This window comes from Parasteatoda tepidariorum, chromosome X1, assembly GCF_043381705.1.
Source record: "Parasteatoda tepidariorum isolate YZ-2023 chromosome X1, CAS_Ptep_4.0, whole genome shotgun sequence".
NCBI classification, from domain to species: domain Eukaryota; kingdom Metazoa; phylum Arthropoda; class Arachnida; order Araneae; family Theridiidae; genus Parasteatoda; species Parasteatoda tepidariorum.
Window position 1 is genome coordinate 6,272,606 of NC_092214.1, and position 20,955 is coordinate 6,293,560.

Genomic DNA, 20,955 nt, shown 5'->3' on the forward strand with positions numbered 1-20,955 from the left:
TACACAGATCTACCAAATATGAGAACTTATCTAAACTGTTACATGATGCCCTTTTTTTCTCTGCTGATATTACATGTGACAGAAGGTCTGATGTGAGAGACAAGAGGAGAAATCAGGGGTCTATCTAGGTTTTTTATAAGTTGTGAAAATTAAAAATTATATTAAAAAATCAACACAAAAACATGGTAAAAATATAGGTTTATCGTTTCTTTTGGGATGCAAAAATAAAATTTAAGAAAAAGTATTTTGTGAAACTACAGTTTTTCCTAAACTTGAATTTGTTAAGGTACAGCACTAAATGGTAGTAAATTTGGCCTGGACAGATCCCTGGAAATAAAACAATGCACTTACTCTACTTATTATAGCTTAAAGATTCAAACAGAAGCAGTCTATTAGTTTGGAATAAACACACTTTATATGCAAAAATAAAAATAACTTAAAAAAAGATATTTTATTCAAAAGTTTCAATACTTTTTACAAGTATCATTCATAGAAAACAGTAAAAAAGGGTAGAAAAAATGAACACTTATTCAAAAACTTAACTACAAGTAGAAGCAATATGAAATCTTAACAAAGAATTATCCCTTAAAAAAAATCAAAAGTTGAATGAAATCAGAATTGCCATTGAGCAGGCGCATGAAATTGGTGTATCTTTACTTTTGGCCACGTCTTGAGCCAAAATATGCCATGTCACCATTCAATGGGAAGCTGAGAAAATCTGGAGAGTTCATATATTTCTCAATAGTTGGAAGACCCTAAAAGAGTAGATAAGAGTTTTATTACAGTGAACAAATTAAGTTTTTACTAAAATGAAAGATCTCAATATGTTCCTGATCAAAAAAAAAAATTCATCTTTATGTAGATACATACATGGACATGTGATAGCAGGTCAAAGAAATAATCTGCAAATTTCTCAGCATGTAGTTTTTTTTAAGGATTTGTTTTTCTTTTGGTATTATAGTCATTTTTAAGCACAAAACTACTATTTATAAAATTTAAAAAGAATAAAATTCTTTTTATCTAATGAACATATTAAGAATACACATCAACATATTAAGAATATAAGGGGAAAAAAATCCATATTTATCTTTTTTTGCACTTGGAGAGTTCCATTAATAACTGAAAAAAGATAAGTAATAAAATCAAGCGCATTTACACTGAAATCTAATGAATGGGCTACCTCAAATAGGGAATTAAAAAAAGGAGGAAATTCATAGCAATAATAACACGAGCGATTAATCCTCACTTCGGCCGGATCACGCTATTGGTCGTAGATGACATCACTGTTTGGGGGAAGGGACATGCTGTGTATTGCATAGTAAATTGGCGACATATCTTGATTTGGCTACAAATTTTAAATCTAGCTTTCAAACGAGCTCTGTTTACACGTGGTATTAATGTTTCTTGTTTTAATCTATTAATTTTTTCTTGTTATTATTAATTATGAATCAGGTGATTAACGAAAAAATATTTAAACGAAATAAAAATTTATGCGAGCATATAAGAAACGTTCATAAAGCTGGTGTAAAAACTGGAAGTTTGAAATGTCCTAAGAATGGGAATACTTATTATAATCAAAGAGTAATAAAGACAATAATCACATTTTGAACAGTTTTGTGGTAATTTTTATTAGAATCTAAGTAAGTGATATTAAGCAATACTGCTTTTACGTCATGGGCAACTGGGGCTGATCTAGAAATGCAGGGGGAGGGGGGGAAGCTAAGCACAGAATTTTGGTCATTACTTTGAACTAAATTTAAGTGTTGTTTGATTATAAAGTTTTTAAAATTATTCATAACACAACTAAATAAAGATGTATCAGTAAATTTGAGCTTATATTTATATCAACTTCGTTACTTTATAACTGTAAAAGAAAATTCTCAAGGAAAAGCTACAATTAAAAAAAACGTATTTGTAATATTGCTCCACCATCTTATATTTGCAAAAACATTCATTATATTTATTTATTTTAGCTTTCATGAATTTCAATCAATTAAAACAAAAATATTGTCTGAAATACTGAAGAGGACATTTACCTATCTCCCCCACCCTAACGACGACGAAATAAATCCCGAAGCACATGCTAATACAAAATTTGTCGCCAAAATCATACAAACACCAGCCAATAGCCACCATCTCCTTTCCCCCAAACAGTGATGTAATTTTCGACCAATAGCCTGATCCGGCCCAAGTGAGTATTAATCGCTCGTATAATAACATAAAATTATTGGAACAACCAATAAGGCCGCATCAAAAAGTGATCCTTCAAATGCAAATATAAGTTTAAGAAAAATTTTTTAACAAACAATCTTAAATGCTTGCCATTTCGGATATACTTTTAAGATTATCAATTTTATTCTTTTGTGTTTTCCTCATTAGTACATTAATTCTAGTCGAAGTTATTATGGAATTTTTTTTTCTCAGCTTATCAGAAGCTGAGTTTTTCTCAAACAAAATTAAGTGTAAAAAAATAACGCATTGCAGATGAATGAGAACTTAAGAGAGTGCTGGTGAGGGCAAAATGAATACCTTGTTAATGAGATTTTGTGTAAGCAACAAAATTCCAATTTTAGACTAGTGGAAGTTTGAGAAAATTTTATCGGAATATAAATTGGTCTGAGAATTAGCCGAAAAATGCATACCTGTGAATAATTATTAAAAAATCTTAAGTGGAAATTAAATATTTAGCCTACAAAAAAAATAAATAGAACTAACTCTCATGATAAATACTCTGTTTTGGTAACATTGTAAAATTTTCCGAATACTACTTCACAATCTCTATGTAGAGAGATATCAAGTAGGGAATTTTTCTCTCAAAACCTTAGTGTAGACTAGATTAGTTGAGCTGTTTTCTTAAAACTAAAAAAAAAAAAAAAAATTTACGAATACAGCACTTAAAGTTTAAGATTATAAGTGTTTCCAAATCCACACAAATATTTATCAATATGGGTGAAGATTAACTCTGATGTCTTGCTTATACAACGACATCTAGAATATTAGCCGTGCTTTAACCTGATTGATGTCGTTAGTCATTAATAAATGCAAAGTATAAGGTGTTAAGCATCTGATAATAGAAAAAGGGACATTTTTCTTTATTTCAGAATTTTGTTAAATCACTGAATTCCACTTATGGAATTTTATGTTCTAATTACTGTGTTTTGGCGATTCTTTCAATAAAAAATTAGAAACCTAAAATCTTCTGCATTTCAGGTTATTTTTTCAGCAATTTTGCTATAAATCTTTCAAAATGAGGGCTGGTAGGAATGCATCAGCAATTTAGTAACAGCTAAAATTTATTAAATCAATGTACAAACAAATATGATTATAGATTAACATTAAAAAAATTGTCCAAGTTAAAATTTATCAAAATTTCAACTTATTAAACAATGAAATTTAACTGAGAAAAAACTTTAGCAAATATGTTCTTTAACAAATCTTTGGAACATTTTCTAGGCTAGCCATAGAAATTAAGATTATAAAACAGATCAATATCAAACACAAATTGTGTAAAATTTTGTATTCTTCAGTAGGTACACAATACGAAGAAACCATTGCAAATTTCAAGTAGAAGATAATTTGTTTACTTACCTTGAACTCCTTAAGAAATCCTTCCAAAGAGGGGAACTGCTTCAAACAGTCAGGATCCAAGACAAGATGCTGATCCAAAACTTCATACACCAAAAAGTCAACATAAGTTAGCTGAAAAAATAAAAAGATAAAAAATTAGACTATAACTAAATTCAATTTATTAAGTTACAACAAAAATCAGAGTTAGAATTACCCTATCTCCAGCAAACCAAGATTTCTTTCCCAAAAAGTCAGCAAATTGTTGAAGTGAAAGAGGTAGATTTTTTAAGTAGTCCACTTTAAGTTTCGCCTAAAAAGAAAAAAATGAGGACTAAATTAGTTATTAAATAAACTCATTGAGAATTCTAAATTACTCTTGTTATACATGTAAAAACTAAATGCATTCATTAGCTTAAAAAGTTATATGTTTAATCTCTTAATAGATATTATTTTGAAAGAAAAAAATTTATCAATAATTTTTCTTTCTTGAAAAAATTTATTTAGCTAAATCTTAATGTGCAATGCTCATACACCTTGTAGATTGGTTTGAATGTAGGGTTTAGTGGCAAAAAATTCAAAAGAGGATATGCTGCGCAAAACGACACGGTGAAACAGTTCAGAAGACAAAGTGCGTACAACACTTTGTTGTACAATTATAACTCATAAAATGGTATAAGTAGGGAATAGAATCAGACAAAAGGTATGAATAAAATCAAATAAAAAGTATGTATATGATAGAAAATACAGGAAGTAAGAAAAATTGTGTATTGTCTTCCAAAAGTGAATAAAATTGTGAATGCATGGAAACGTTTATATACAGTTAAAAATACCAACAGCACATACATACATGAAAAATGTTGGAATAATGAATGTCATCCAACAAATCCTGCATGCATAAAATAAAACTCCCAAAAAATTTTTAACTATACTCTTTAAAACATGGACACACTATGAAAACATGGTGAATTGTAAGAGGAATGTTACAAGCATGGAGGAAGTTCTCCAAGCAACAAATGAAGAAGTGTCAATTGGGTGTGACCAATTCAAAGACTGGCTAGCTTTATGACAGCACTACACAAAGGCAGCACTTTCATGGGATCTAAATCAGATTTAATGCTATTGAGTTAATCAAAAACTTTGATGTGTTGTTGTCATAATGTTATAAATTTTAGAATGTGTAGTTTCTCGTCAGAGAGAGGTATGGACAAAGTTAAAATAGATGTGGCAGACTTAGCTAAGTCATTCCCTGGAATACCAACATAACTCAATATACAGTAAAATAAAATCTGAAAGCCATTCTCCTGAATAATGTTTAATAAATTAATAAAGAAACATAAGGTTGGATGATAATCACTGTGAAATTTTTCTAATTGGCTCAAAATGCTCTTTCATCAGAGTATATACAATACTTCTGAGTAAGAGCATGAGGAAATTAGGCGTAGTGCCAATAGGATAGCAACAGCTTTAGCAGTGAAGATGGAGCAAATTTCAGGAATTAGGTAGCTGTATGTGGCATCACCAATGATGACACCACAGCCAACATACCCAGGAGATTTTGAGCAATCTGTATAAATCCAGAAATGATGAGAATACCGATGACAGTGCGAAATAAAAACTTGTTGAAATACGCCTCGTGACTTTCAACCAGACTTGTCTAGGAGATGTTGTAGATGTGATAGAAGAAACATAGCATGACCAAGAGCCTATCTTTATCATGACTACTTCTCCCAAAACCATAAGTAGTACCTAGTGTATTAAGTGTGCATTATATCTTACTGTATGTATCATTACCTCATGTATTATATCTTACTGAAAGATGACTTTGGTTCAGAAGGATTATTTAATGTCATCATAAAATAAACATTAACATACGGTGAAGGGGCTGTTTTTGTTTTGGTGTGCGGAAAAGAAAATCTGGTTATTTTCACCATAGACAAACAAAATGTTAGTACCAGAGACATCACTCACCAGAGTCCAACTAAGGGGAAGTAACAGAAAGGAATCTGTTACTTAACACCGATGCTGAACAATAGCTATAACGCTAGCAAGTCACCCCTGTAGCAGCATCCATCTTTGACAAGGTGCCCAGTAAGTTTCCCCGGGCTTGAACCTAGTCAACAGATGGCATTAGTGACTAGTCAGTTGATGCATATAAGCCAATACGCACCTCTTGTTTACCTGAAGCACAGGCAAAGGCAGTGGGTTGGGGTACCAGAATGCCCCTTGACTAATAGGATCCCCTTTTCCAGGGACACTAGTCTCCATACACCATCTCTTCATATCAGGGTCTGATACAACAGGCTGGTACATCAAACACAAAGAAAAGCCCTTACCAGTTAATTTGGCAATCAGGACAAGGGAGAAGAGAAAGGGGAAAGTAGGAGTAAAAAGAGAGGAAAAGGAAAAGAGGGCGGATCACTAGGGTACCCAGAACTTTTCTTTAGTCTTTTAGGTTCATATTTAAGATTTTTAAAATATTTTTGTATCAAAACTTAAAAATAAAAGCTAATCTTTAGTTACTTTTTACTACTTTCATCTTTTACGACCATAATTCAAGTTTAGCTCAAATAATAAGTGTCTTTGAAATTAGTGTGCATAATACTATGTACACTTAAAATGAAATGCTGTATATTACTAAATGCAATGAACTTCACAAAAGTGAAATACATACTATCTAGTAAATGTTTGAGTTAACCAAATATTTAATTGACCCACAGATTTATATCTAATATTGTTATCACTTTATAACATAAGTAAAAACTTATGTATTTTTTTAATAAAAATTGGTCATTAGTTAATGTCAATTAACTTCATTGTTTATTTATTTATTTTTTTGTTGTTGAAAAAATGTACAAGATTAAACTTGAAGATTTACTATTATGAAGACATATTTCTTTACCCAGCAATGATACTAACATTTTTAAAGATTTTCTATTCATATAGATAATTGTACAATAATTATGATAAAAAATAACCAAATAAAATAATGATATGTCACTTTTAAACTTAAAATTATGTTATTCTTGTCTAAAGACAAACAGATTCGTTCATAAAGTTTAAGATCCATCAGGATACTGAATTTTAGAAAATTTCTGCGGGAAATAATTCTAATATAGGCTAAAATTCTTTATAAATTTATTTATAAAAGAAAGTGATATATATTTGACAAAAATTTAACAAATGCATAAATTTATTTCTAATTAGATATTAAAAAAAATTATCTCCAATGCAACCCATGAACTTTTCAGGCCAGAAATGCACATATATTGAGTGTAAGGTAGGTATTTAAATAGCTATGTCAGGGATGCTACTCGCAAAATATCAAATTGTCTCACCAGAAATTGCATTTCGTCTCAGTTAAAATCTCTTTTTGGCTCAGTTTGTCTCAGCTAAAATTATTTTTTTCACTCAGTTTATCTCAGCTAAAATGATTATTAATCAGTTTGATAACAATATAAAGATAATTTTCAGGATCCATAAAACCATTAATAGCATACTAGGAGTACTACAATTATACATACATTCACTATTGCTAGGATTTTAAAAAACCTGCATATGATTGATTATAAGAGTCCACAAAATTGTTTTATGGACTCTGTTGTTTTCATATATATTGCATTTATCATTTATGCCAATGAATAGTATCTGTTCCAGAATTTTACAAAGTAAATTTTAACTTTCTTATTTTTTAAAATATAATGGTGTTAACTTTCTAAAAAGAAATATCTATTTAGTTTCAGTAATTCAAAAGGGAAAATACCCATTTTATTTTGAGCTCAAATTTCATCTCAAAATATATAACTATTCAGTTACAATGAAAGGTCTACAGATTTCAATAATTAAAAGAGAAATTCAGTAATTAAATAATGAGAGTTTAAGAAAATGCAAATAACACAAAAAAAACACTCTTTGATAGAATTCAGGAGGTGCAGTGAAATTTTGAAATATTTTAGGTAGGAATTTTTCAAGAAAATTTTAGGGAGCACTTAATAGCCAAAAATTAGCATATATACATTTTTATATCAAAACAGAAATATTTAAAAACTATTATAAACAATTTAAAAAGACACATATAAATATAATTTTCTTTCTAAAATGACTTGCATCCTTTATTAAGTATAAAAGTAAACTTTTTAGTTAATTGGCATTGACTAGTAGATTGTACTTTCTTGCATTCACAAGATTAGTTAGTTGACTATGTTCTTTTAATTTATATAGCTAAATATACAATCATAAAATGTGATTATGAATGCACTTAGTAATTGTTTAAATGCAACAACTGTAGAAAAATATATCACATCTTTACAGTAACTAATTCAAGAAAAAACTTAATTCTACTTCTTTCTAGAATCGTGAAACTGGATTTTAAAATTGCGTGAATATGAATTGCGATTTTGGGTTTTAAAATCGCGTGAATATGAATCGCGATATTGAATTACAAAATCGTGTGAATATGAATCACGATATTGGATTTTAAAATAGCGTGAATATGAATCGCGATTTTGGATTTTAAAATCGCGTGAATATGAATCGCGATATTGGATTTCAAAATCGCGTGAATATGAATCACGATATTGGATTTTAAAATCGAGTGAACATGAATCGCGATTTTTGATTTTAAAATCAAGTGAATATGAATCACGATATCGGATTTTAAAATCACGTGAATATGAATCGTGCGGTTGGATTTTAAAATCGCGTGAATATGAATCGCGATTTTGGATTATAAAATCATGTGAATATGAATCACGCTGTTGGATTTTAAAAACACGAAAATACAAATCACGATATTGGATTTTAAAATCGCGTGAATATGAATCACGTGAATATGAATCGCGCAGCTGGATTTAAAAAACACAAATCACGATATTGGATTTTAAAATCGCGTCAATATGAATCACTATTTCGGATTTTAAAATCGCGTGAATATGAATCACGATTTTGAATTTTAAAATCACGTGAATAAGAATAGCGCTGTTGGATTTTAAAAACGCGAAAATACAAATAGCGATATTGAATTTTTAAATTGCGTAAATAAGAATCACGATGAATAATTTTTAGATCACGTGAATACGAATCGCAATGAGTAATTTTTAAATAGCGTACAAATACGAAAAACGAGATCTGATATTACAACTGCGTGATAACGAATCGCAATATTGGATTTAAAAATGCGTGAATACGAATCGCGACGTTGGATTTTAAACTCGCGGGAATACAGATCGCGATATTGAATTTTTAAATTGAGTGAATAGGAATTGCTAGTACGATTTTTAAACAGCGTAAAAAAAGTCGCAACACATAAGTTTTAAATAAGTTAAATACGAAAATCGATGATTGATATTAAAATCGTCTGATTAAAAATCGCGATTTTAGCATATTCCAGCGCAATTCCTAATATTTAAAATTCCGAAAATCAGCCAAACGAAAAAAAAAATCATATATCGGTGGTCGAAACGAAACACTTAGACTCCTTTCCACTCTATAGCGGAAGTCGCGGGAATCCGACTATCGTTCCGGCGGCTTGGGTTTCTCTAATTGGACTCCCTAAAAATTTTAGTTTTTGGAACATGGTCGAAAATTTTAAAAATTGGGAGAAAAAAGCGGATTTCCGCTTTTTCGTGGAAGTCTTTCATCCCGTGGAGACGTGAACGGCAAAATGATCTCCAATGACTCACGGCAAAGCGGATTAATATTTGAAACTGAATTCAGGTTTGCCAAATTTTGGACGTTTTGTCTCAGAATGGCGCAGCTTTGGCAGAAACTGAGCTGAATGTCGAAAAATGGCGCAGTTATGCCGTTTTGTCTCAGTTTGTCGCAAATGGCGCAGGCTTAGCATCCCTGCTATGTGTATAGCAAGTTATATTTTATTTATTTTTAAACAAAGAAATTATCATAGAAAAATCTAGTTATTTCATTTATGAATTTTTAACTTACAAAATCTTCATTATAGGCAATGCTGACTAAACCAGCTCTGAGATCTATTGCTTGTTGCTCAATAAGATCAGTTCTTATTCGCTCTTCTTCAGTTTCAGCATCTATACAAAAAATAAAACAGCTTAAACTAATAATGAATCAACATTTTTCTGTTTTATCAATATAAAGAAAAATAATTCCAGAGGTTTCATAGTATTTCTCTGAGTTTCATTTCATAATATAGAGTAAGTTATAAGTGAAACATGCAAAGTTGATGATTATAGTATTGAGATATTTGAAAATAAAGTTTTCTAATACAGTACAGAACCCGTTATCCAGAAATCAGAAAACCGGAAAACCAAAAAACCGGAACGAAATTCGATAAATTTTCCCGACATTTTAAAAAAAGATTTTTTTTTCTTCATAAGATTTTAGGATTTTTCTTTCTTTTTTGAAAGATGTTTACCATACCATCATTTTAGAAATAATCATTACTGTATTACTTCATCGTTTTTTCTTCTTTTAAGATTATTTCCAAATATTTTTTTTTTAGTTGGGTTTAACAATTAAAAAAACGGCTTTTTGTAGCGATTCAGAAAGCCGGAAAAATCAGTTATCCGGAATAGCGATGGTCCCGATCATCTGTTCCATACTGTATTATGAGAATATAAAACAAATTTGAATTTTAAAAAAATGTAAAGATGAGAAATATTTAACAAGACAATTTAAACATAAATCTTGACTTAATCTGTTTCACTTGTAAATTAATATATAAATATAAAAATAATTACAGTGAATGCCAATAACAAAATCACTAGATTATTGAATCAGTTGCCTTCTAAGATCAAATCTGCAACAGAAACTTTTTCTTCAAAAAGGAAGAAGCTGACAATATATATAAGGGGCATTAGCTTGAATATTGGTTGTATTTCTTTTTTTTTTCTTTTTTTGAAAGAGCATTTTGCAAACAGATGTAGACACTATATCAAGACATCCCAGTAATTTTCAAATATAGTAGAGAACCAGTAGGGAATGCTTGGGACCATCACCATGCTGAATGTCTGAGTTTCCTGGTTTTCTAGATCGCTAAAAGATTATTCAATACAACTCAACTATGTTATATCAGTCATTCTAATTTAATATTTCCAGTCTAGTTTAATTGCATCCAGATAAAATATTTCTTAGTGTACAACTAACTATATTCCTACTTTATTATTGAATAAAAAATAGACGTTTATGAATTACAATTAAAAATTTGCATTTCCACTTCATTTTTTTTACTTTATTAATTCATATAATAGCAATATTTTTGTTTTGTTTTTTTAATTACTGCACTGCTCCACCTGTTTTTCACTGATACATGCGTTAAGTATTTGCCCATCGTAAATAAAACAGAAAACATTTGATTGATGGCAGCATATCGAAAACCACCTTTTCCATACACAAAAGAAAATAAAGAATTCGTCCCACCTAAAAATCTTCCAGATCAAGTAAGAAATAATGAAGATGTCTCTCCACAAGAAGGGATAAAAAAAAATTTCTCTTTCCTTCTATTGAATTACAAGGACTGGAATTTCCACATTTTGCCTCAATTAATCTAGTTCAAAATGACGATAAAACCAAGCAAATTTTTCCAGGTTTTTTTTAAATACTGGTTGAAAAGTTTTGTAGTCAGAAGCGTCAGGAATTAATATTTTTGGGAGGGGAGGAAAGCTCATCTTTCCGAATGAAATTCCTAATTTGGCTGAATCATAAATAAGTGCGAAGCTCTTTTGCTTCAATAAAAAAACTTAGTTTGCAGCAAATATTTTCAAAATATGTTAATCTTTGCCATAATGCTGATTTACCAATATTATACTTAACTAATTTTACTGATAAAAAAAGCTTTGATGGCTTAGTGGTTAAGACACTGATTAGTTATTGTGGTTAACTGGAATTCAATCCCCTACATCAGTGATGGCTTATAGTCCACAACCTAAGCATAACACTGACCAGATTGCCACATTCAGGACATTGGGTACACAATTGTGGAATCTTAACCTTCAGGATCCCACCAACTCACAATAGGTTATTGGGGGAACGTTTTATTCAAAATCAATAAAAGAAATAATCAATCATTTGATAAATATAAAAAAAAATTAATTCTTAGCTAAAATGAAGAAATAATTTTTCACAATACCATAAATCGAATAATAAATAGAATAATAAATAGAATGGTAATGAAATACTGAATAGAAATGAAATATTCAATATTCAGAAAATGATCCACTTTTACCACACACCAGCTGTAGCCGAAGGAATAAAAATTCAAATTACAAGAAGATAAATTGACTTGTTTATTTTTAACACAGTATTTAATACTTTTAAATAATCAAATTCAAGCTAGAAAAAAAAATTAATTTAAACCAAATATACATGTTTAAAAATTCAAATTATAAAGATTTAAATTGGACAATAATTATATTTTTTTGTTATATACAAAAGACTGAAATTATGGAATTTTTTCTTAATCTTTCAGGTTATAAAAGAAATAATCAAATTTTCAAACTGAATATCTCCGAAGCAAATTAAAAATTTTAAAAAAAGATCAAAAGAAGTAGTTTTTATCTTTATTCACAAGAGTATCATGGTTACAGAAGTTTATTATTTTACTGCGATTATATTTTCCAAAATTCCGAAAAATGGTTAATCAAAATTATCAAATTACTTCAAGACTAATTATAAATTTACACAAAGTGAGACTAATTACTTATCTACAATCATAAGGATATGCGACTTTCAAAAATCATAATTCCTCTGCTATTAGGTTTTGCTAAACTGAATTATGAATCACGAAAAATAAATTTGCAAAATCTGATATTTTTTCATGTAATAGTTTGTGAGTTATGGCAGTGAGAAGCACATTCACTGGTAGTCTTCTGAAATGGAGACAACTTATCTTTTAATTAAAAATATAGAAAGATAATCTAAAGTACTGATAAATAAGTATTGAAAGTAAGTTAAGCATATCATTTTGTATTGTTTACGCAATTGTAGAAAGTTTTTATGCATTTAAAAATTAAGATAAGTTTCCCCAGTTAATAAAAATTAAGAATAAGTATATGATATAATACTTATGGAAACTGTTGCTCATCAAAAAAGACCAATAAAGGTGTAATACTCAATAATTTCATTTTGTTTTTTGAATAGAAAGAGAAAAAATAAATGTTCGTAAATTTGTTAAATTGTCAAAAATATTTGCCGAGTAATAAAAATTTTCGGGAGGTAGATCACAGCAATCTCCTATTCCGGTACCCCTATCTGTACTGTATACAAATAACTACACACACAAACTCTTAGATAATATGCTCTTTTAAATTTAAGATTCTTCAAGTCTAACAATTATCCTTATGTTCTCTTAATAATTAGTAATGGATAACCAAAAGAAAATTATATTCTTGAAATTATACGCTTGCTAATTGAAGAAATATACCATTACAGATAAGTGTTTAAATGATAAAAGAACAAAAAAAGGTCTTAGAATGAAATAAGAGCTTATGGACTACTTATATCTATTAGTTACTGGCCTTTTGAAACAGTGATTACATTTTTTAATCATTATTCATTAACATATACAAGCAGTTCCACAAAACTGTGTGTACTTCAAAAATTAAAGTAAAAGTAACCAGAAGCTTTAGTGAAATGTGTTTGAAATTTTTTGTTTCATTTCTTTTCCTTATATGTTAATTTAATACATAGTTTATGTATAGTTTTACACATGCTGAAGTGTTTTACCAAAGTTCAAGATGACTTTTAACTCATTAGGCTATCTGCATTAATATTATTTAAACGGAAGTTTCACAAGATTTAATGTTGAAATCAAATAAACTTGATGACTGAATACTAAATAGTTAGTACCTGGGAAAGTCAAATTAGTCAATGAACCAAAAAAAGAGAAAGAATGAAGAAATTATAGAAAAGGAAATAAAGAATAATGTGATAAGATTAAAAATGAAAACAAGAAAAAGTAAAAAGTATAAATTACAAAACAATATCAAAAAATTAGAATGGTTAAAAAAAAAACTCACCAAGTTTTAATTTTCTAGCTAAGTATCGCAAAATTGCTATACTTTGTGACAGTTTCACATCACCATCAATATAATAAGGTAGCTAAAAAAGAATAAATATTACATGTTATAAATCTACAAGTAGGTTAACAGAAAAAAAATTTAAGTCTATTTTTCTCGTACTTTGCAATACAGTGAAGCCCCCAGTTACGAACACTCCTACAAAATGGACACCTCTCCTTATATTTTTGATTCCCTATTAATCTTCTATAAATAAATCATTATGTACCTTCTCTGCAAAATGGACACTCCCGTATATAGTCATTTGTGCCCTGAAAAGTTATTTTCTATCTTTACTAACCGCACAAGAATTTTTCTAAATTTGAAAGGAAAAAAAATATTACCTTCTGCCTTAAATTCTAAGGGAAAAAACATGCAACTTTCCATAATTTTTAAAGCTTGTAAATTTTTACCATATCCACAACTAAAAATATTAAGCTATTTCCCTATTAAAGAGCAATCAGTCTCCTTTCACCTTTATCTTTGTAAAGAAAGGAGAGAAAATGATACTGCTCAGGTAGAAATATTTCAGACAGTGGCATCTTTTGATCTTTTCATCTGGAAGATACTGGTTATGAGACTCCACAAGCTGATGCCTTAAATTTCTCTTCCCCACTAATAATTCTTTTCTACATATTATCAATTTGGAGACTATATTTAACACAGCTGAATTTAAAAAAAAAAAAAAAAAAAAAAAAAAAAAAAAAAAAAAAAAAANATTGATGTGTTCATATAAATGAAACATTTAGACATTTGACAGATGAACAATTGTGAACATGACAACTCCACAGAGACTCGTGCCCTACCGGTATACACTGCTGCTTCCTTTTTTTCTGTGCATAGTGGGAGGTTTATTTTTAACGAGGTATTACCGCATTTCCTATGGAGTGATAGGAAGGGATTCTAGGGGATGTAAACCCAATAACCAAACTGTCTGAGGAAGTGACACAGAGCTGAAAGCGCCTAGTCAGTATCATGACTAACTTAAATGTCTATTTAAATGGAAAAACCCTCATTTTTTTTTGTAGCTACATTATGCATACATATATATCTAATGTTTATTTCTTTTTCTTTTTGTATAGAAAGAAGTATTTTTTAAAGCTAAAATATCATTGTGAATAGTTATTGCAGATCATTTAACTTTTTTCTATATCATTGCAATTATTCTAAAAACAATTTACAGTATTAAACTTCGTTATTAGTGTAATTTACCCATAAACGGATAACTCTCGTAAGCAACCAATTTTATCTCTCCCAAGAGTGTCCATTTAACCAAGATTTCATTGTACACAACTTACGCATTCATGATAAGAAAAATATAGATTAATATAACCTTAAATTTTCAGCAGGATTGGCATGGTATCTACCATGTGAGGTTTTTACCAGTATTTACTTTGGTTTTTACAGTCAAAAAAAAAAAATTTTCCCATAGTCTTAACTGTTTTGTAAAAAGAAACCTTTTTCACATCCTCAAAAGAATTTGTTTCTGCAATTTCTGCGAACATCTTAAAAGCATACATAAAGGCAATATTGAAACAAGAATTTGGAACATTTAAAATAGTCATGCAGTATAATATAGTCATTTTAAAAAGAAATGTTCTAAAATTTTTTGCAAGGGTCAACATTTTATTGCTATTCCTAATAAAAAATATTTTGTCCTGATTTACCCTATTTTTTTGCTTTGTTATAGAGCAATATTATGACTCTTTTATACTAAACTTAATATAACAAGTGCAACACATTATGAGATCCTTTTTTAAAATACTAACAATAAAAATTTTTAAAAAATTTATGTTTGTAACAAGTTAAAAATTACTAGCCTCCCCGTTATTGCAACAATTTTTTTTTTCATGTTTAAGTGAGCAATTTAACTTGAAATAGAGATAAATAAAAGACAATTTTTGTTACTTTCTGGTGAAAAGAAAACATGATTTCACTTTGTTTTCTTCTAACAATCTTAACCCGAAATGCTTATAATGCTAACATTCATAGGCAGCCATTAGCTAAGTAATCTTAACCCCTAAAAGAAAAATACCTCTGCTATTTTTGGAAATTCTGCAGCATTATTCAAAAGAATGAACCTTTGCTTTTTTGTTGATCACAATCTATCATGCTCTCTATTTGCCATCTTATAGCATTGAGATCAATATTCAGTGTTATCAGGGAAGTCAAAAGTCATTGCACACTAATAAATAATGTTAATGCTGAATAAGTATGTTTAAAATAATAGGATTTTTTTTTGTTTATTTTTTATTCTTAAATATGCAGATGTTTATTCTTATGTATGCAGATGCTTGTTAAGTTAAAGGATTAATTCTTATCAAGTTAAATAAAAATTATATTGAGTTTGTTGACCACAAAATAATTACATCTTTCAGTACTCTAAATATTAAAATGATAGGAACTATCATATTTTAATATCAAAACTTACTGCCTTTTATTTGTTATTTTCTCTATTATGCTCTTAAATTATGTTCAGAAAATTTTCACAATGAGAAACTTGATTAGCTTAATTCCACTAAGATTGATTACGGTTTTAAACAAACATTATTGACAGATTAGCTCAAAATCGCTAAAGCTCCAATCACTCGTCTTAATTTTTTCTTGTTAATACCCTTCAACATCTTCTTCCTCCAATTCACTTTTAATTTTTATCATTCAATACATTTTTTATTAAACTCAACTATCTCAAAAAGTAATGCTAATAAATTAATGGCCTTATCACCCGTGTTCAAATTTATTAGAAATCTTGATAGTTATTTCCGCTTGGATGCTACAGTCTTGCACTAGATGCTTTCTTTTCTTATTTTCTACATAGCAATAGTTATTTTGTTAAACTTGCTTGTACAGCTATACACTAGTCACTTTTTTTCCAGTATTTAGTTCTTGCTGTAATTCAATTAATTCTGTTATTTCTTCATTGTCTTAGCAGTGACACTTTTTATTGTTCTAAAACATTTAGTCTATCTTTGTTAGCTATATTCTTCTAAGTGTTATTTAAATATAATTATTACTATCACAGTGCAAAAATATTTAGGATAAAGATACCCATTATTCTTAGAACAAAACTCCAAAAAATGAATAAATTATGGACTGCAGAGCTCCCAAAAGATTCAGTTCATAAAAAAAGTTAATTACAAGTTATTAAAAAATTAAATAGAAGAAAAAATTCTTACATTTGGAAACGCCAAACCAAGAGTATTTTTCACCTTTAACCACTCCTGTCTATAATTAGGAGCTGGCCCATAGTCATACCTTTTATCTTCGAACTTTTCTTCCTTATACGCTAACATAAGACGGGCAGGCTGAGCATACTGAAAGAGATTTGTTTTAAAAAAAGTTAAAATTAACTTGAGAAAATATATATACATACATATTTATAGGATACACTCTAAACTAAATAGAGATTAAAAAATTTTAAAAAATTATTAAAAATAAATATATCATATATGGTTTTTTTGAATTATCACTTAGAACACATAATCATTAACAATTCACCCGCATTCCCAAATGGATTAAAGATCGCATTTTACTCAGTTATAGCCACAAATTTTAATAATTTTTAGATGCAACATTATTACACTTAGGAAATTTTGAATCAAGCTTTTAAATAACTTTATAATCTGCTTTGTGACAATTTCATCTCAAATCTACGATTTTTTTCAAGATGGAAGAGTTTTGCTCATTTTGAAACAGAGTACACGATTTTTGGCGTAAAGAATCTTTTCACACTGTAGTAAAATGCCGTCATGATCACAATACTAAACATTTCTTATTCATATCTAAATTTTTATATCATATTATAGCGCAAATCAAACGTTGATAAAAATCATAAAAACAGGATATTTTACGAGAAATTTTAACCCCTAGCACCAACAATTCTTAGCTTAATATATACACTAAATCATCCATACTATTTTCTCCTATTTGCATATTTATATAACAAAAGTGAATATTTTTGAATTCCTTATTCAAAATATAAATCAATCAATAATTTAGATATCTGTGAAATGTTAATTTGGTTAATTGCTTTTAATTAGATGCTTAAAATATCATTTAACCTTTTGTATTAAGAAAACCCGGTATAAACAAAAAAAAAAAAAACAAAAAAAAAAACTGGTTTTGGGGTTTTCAACCAACTTTGCCAGCAACCTTTTTTTTTTACTGAAGTTTGTTAAATAACTTATTATAATTTTTAAAAAAAATTCCAAACAAATGTCAGTCACATTTCTCATAAAATTATCTTCATAAAGATAAATAAAAAATGTGATTAGTGAGGATAAAAAAAAAAGCAGTAAAACGTTTTTTCAAATAAAAACTAGTGGCTTTTTTTTAAAAAAAAAATCCTGGAGAATAATTCAAACCCTGAATCTAAATTAAAATAATTTCATAAAATATTCATAAATGCTCATAATTCAATTAACAAACTAATATATCTACATTATAAAATATACTAAAATACTAGCCATTTATGAAAAAAGGCTTTAAAATTGCCAGGCAGTGGAATTTGTTTGATAATTTAAATAAAAATAAAAATTAATATTTCAAGAATATGTATATAAATATATATAATATTTATTAAGAAAATAAATATTAAATAGCGAGTTTTTTCTCTTACGACCATTCCTTTGATATGCTAAGCCTAATTATCATATGGATATTTAGATACTAAATCTAAGTTGACTGCAGTATCAAAAAGTGTGTTATATGTACACACATATTTTGAAACAAAAACTGAAACAGATAAACGTAATCTACAAAATAATACGATCTTTAAAAAAATGCTCATTACAATAAGAAGGAACGGTAATATAAAATGAACACCAGTTAATAGACACCAATACTAAGAAAATTGATGAAATTCATTTTCATTTCTGAAATATATATTCATTAAAATTAAACACAAAAATATATACCCCTCTAATATTCCAGTATCCAAGCACAGGTGCCATATTACTAATTCTAAAAATTAGAAATTAAACAAATGAAGCTTAGCAAATTAAATACTACTTAACGAATCAAAAGAAGACGCCGGTTGTGAAAAAATAAAATAACAGAATTAAATGTTTCAATCTAATCTTTAGATTACATAACACAAAAGAAACATTTTCATTCGACGATTTGTGTGTCAGTGAACGCAACTAACGCTTTAAACCTCTTAGAAATTATTTATTTCAAATAATTATTTATTCTGTTTTGCCAGATTGTTTTAGCAGCCGGCACTCGTCTATAACCCTACTTATTTGTTGTTGTTGTAGTTCATTTACGTCGCACTAGAGCTGTACAATGAGCTATTGGCGACGATCTGGGAAACATCCCTGAGGATGATCCGAAGACATGCCATCACAATTTTGATCCTCTGCGTAGGGGATGGTATCCCCGCTTCAGTAGCCCGACGACCTGCACGCGAAGTCGAGCACTTTACGGTAGAACAGTTCAACGAGGGCCAATACCGCACACTTTCGGTTCCTACGCAGACAGATCCAAGTGGTCACCCCCCAGCACACTGACAGCAGCCAGTGATGCTTGACTTCGGTGATCTGCTGGGAACCGTGTCTTAACGATCAGTCCACTGCGGGACCAACTTATTTGGAAATGCATCTGAAATTGAGGAACGCGAAGTATATTCTCACGCCAAGAATTGTCCGGTTGGCAGCAAACTCGAGAAGTTGTGTCATCAAAGCCAAAATGAAGTTTATCATGACAAAAACTGGTAGAAAAAATTTCTATACAAATTTTTGAAAGCTAAATGCTTTATCTTTTTAAATTAATATTCTTAGAAAAGCGATTTCTCGCAGTGAGTCCACATACAAAAATATACTTATTTAAAAAAAAGAATTAAGTTTTCGAATGTTTTTTTAGAAATTTTGCTATCCTTCTTTAGTGTTTTAAGGGAGCTTTTTAGTTTTTTCAACACCACCGATCACCGTCGAGGTTACATGCGAACCTAATTGGAGAAATATGGATAATTGACTGAATGTAGACGATTACAAGCTTCCATAAATCGGAGGAAATTTAGAAAACTTCCAGGGTATCCCTCTGTTTACGGCGATTTTACACTGTCAAATCGTTCACAGATAATCCATGATACGAAATCGAAATTATTCAAAGTTTCCGGTTAAGACGATGTTAACTCACTAAAATTTTAATTGTATGCATTGGTTAAAATGAATTAAAATTGCATGGCAGGCAAACCAGAAGCCCAAATTGGGGAGCATTAAGCAATATTAATGTTAAATATTTAATTTTTGCTTTAAAAATAAAACATTTTGCTTTTATTAGAAAAATTTTAAATTATGAATAATACTAAAACCATAAAAAAATTTTTGCAAAAGGTGAATTGTATATATAAATAATATAAATAAATATATATATATATATTTGAATAAAAGAAATTGCTATTTTAGTTGCCATGTTAAATTTTTTATTATTATACGGAATCTCAGTAAAAAAAAATTATGCATTGTTTAAAATTAATTATAATTGCTTAATTAATATCTTCTGTTCAATTCGGTTTGTATCTTGGATTCAAAAAATCCTTATTTTAATTTCATTGTTTGGTAAAATCATATTTAACAAATGTTATTAGCCTTTTATAAATAAGCAATTAAAAATAAATAATTAAATGTAACGCGCATATTATAATGTACTTTGATTTAAAAACTTATCTTTTACAATAGCGAATAAAATTGGGTAAGCATTTAAAATAAAAAAGAGAGAAAAATCTACAGGTACTCTTCAAATCATTCCAGTACGATGTGACCGCCAGCTAAGAATTTTTCGCCAAAAAGGTAACCCCAATCTATAAACAAGTTTTGTTGTTGTTCATTTACGTCGCACTAGAGTTGCACAATGGGCTATTGGCGATGGTCTGGGAAATATCCCTGAGGATGATCCGAAGACATGCCATCACAATTTTGATCCTCTGCGTAGGGGATGGTATCCCCGCTTCAGTAGCCCGACGACCTGCACGCGAAGTCGAGCACTTTGCGATAGCACAGTTTAGCGAGGACCAATACCGCACACCCTCGGTCCCTTCGCAGACTAATCCAAGTGGTTACCCACCCGCACACTGACAGCAGCCAGTGATGCTTGACTTCGGTGATCTGCTGGGAACCGTGTCTTAACGATCAGTCCACTGCAGGACTAAACAAGTTTTCAGAGCCCAAACAATAGACTGGCTACTACCCTAATATCTTCTCTAAGGTTACGACATGGAACAGATCTTGACTCCTAACCTCGCAGCCTTCTAACGCTGACTGTGACGTCACTATTCCCCGGAGTCAATTCTACCCCCGTCCGATGGTAAAACAAAATCCTAAACTCGCAACTCCCGATGTTGATGTTAATTTACGTCGCACTAGAG

The 20,955-nt window shown here is 29.5% G+C and overlaps 1 protein-coding gene across 2 annotated transcripts; it reads right to left on the bottom strand.

Moving 5' to 3' along the window:
• Nucleotides 1-432: 432 nt before the first annotated feature.
• LOC107440094 (glutathione S-transferase Mu 1) lies at nt 433-19,125 on the bottom strand. 2 transcript variants are annotated; one of them, XM_016052899.3, is made up of 7 exons: nt 18,506-19,125; nt 16,766-16,903; nt 13,551-13,632; nt 9,505-9,605; nt 3,782-3,877; nt 3,589-3,699; nt 433-755 (listed from the first exon to the last, which is right to left on the bottom strand). In XM_016052899.3, the coding sequence occupies exons 1-7, from the start codon at nt 18,539-18,541 to the stop codon at nt 654-656; spliced, it is 666 nt and encodes a 221-aa protein (XP_015908385.1). In that variant the 5' UTR covers nt 18,542-19,125; the 3' UTR covers nt 433-653. The 2 variants fall into 2 exon arrangements, with proteins under 2 accessions (XP_015908385.1, XP_071043426.1); XM_071187325.1 differs by lacking the exon at nt 18,506-19,125 and adding an exon at nt 18,382-18,469.
• Between the last annotated feature and the right edge of the window lie 1,830 nt (nt 19,126-20,955).

Bases quoted from the DNA above. Each gene is read 5' to 3' on its own strand.
- LOC107440094 (XM_016052899.3), bottom strand. From the start codon at position 18,541: ATGGCACCTGTGCTTGGATACTGGAATATTAGAGGG. The intron at 16,904-18,505 runs GTATATATTTTT...AATCTCTTTCAG, and splicing joins GATACTGGAATATTAGAGGG to TATGCTCAGCCTGCCCGTCT. The intron at 3,878-9,504 runs GTAAGTTAAAAA...TTTTCTTTTTAG, and splicing joins TTGCCTATAATGAAGATTTT to GCGAAACTTAAAGTGGACTA.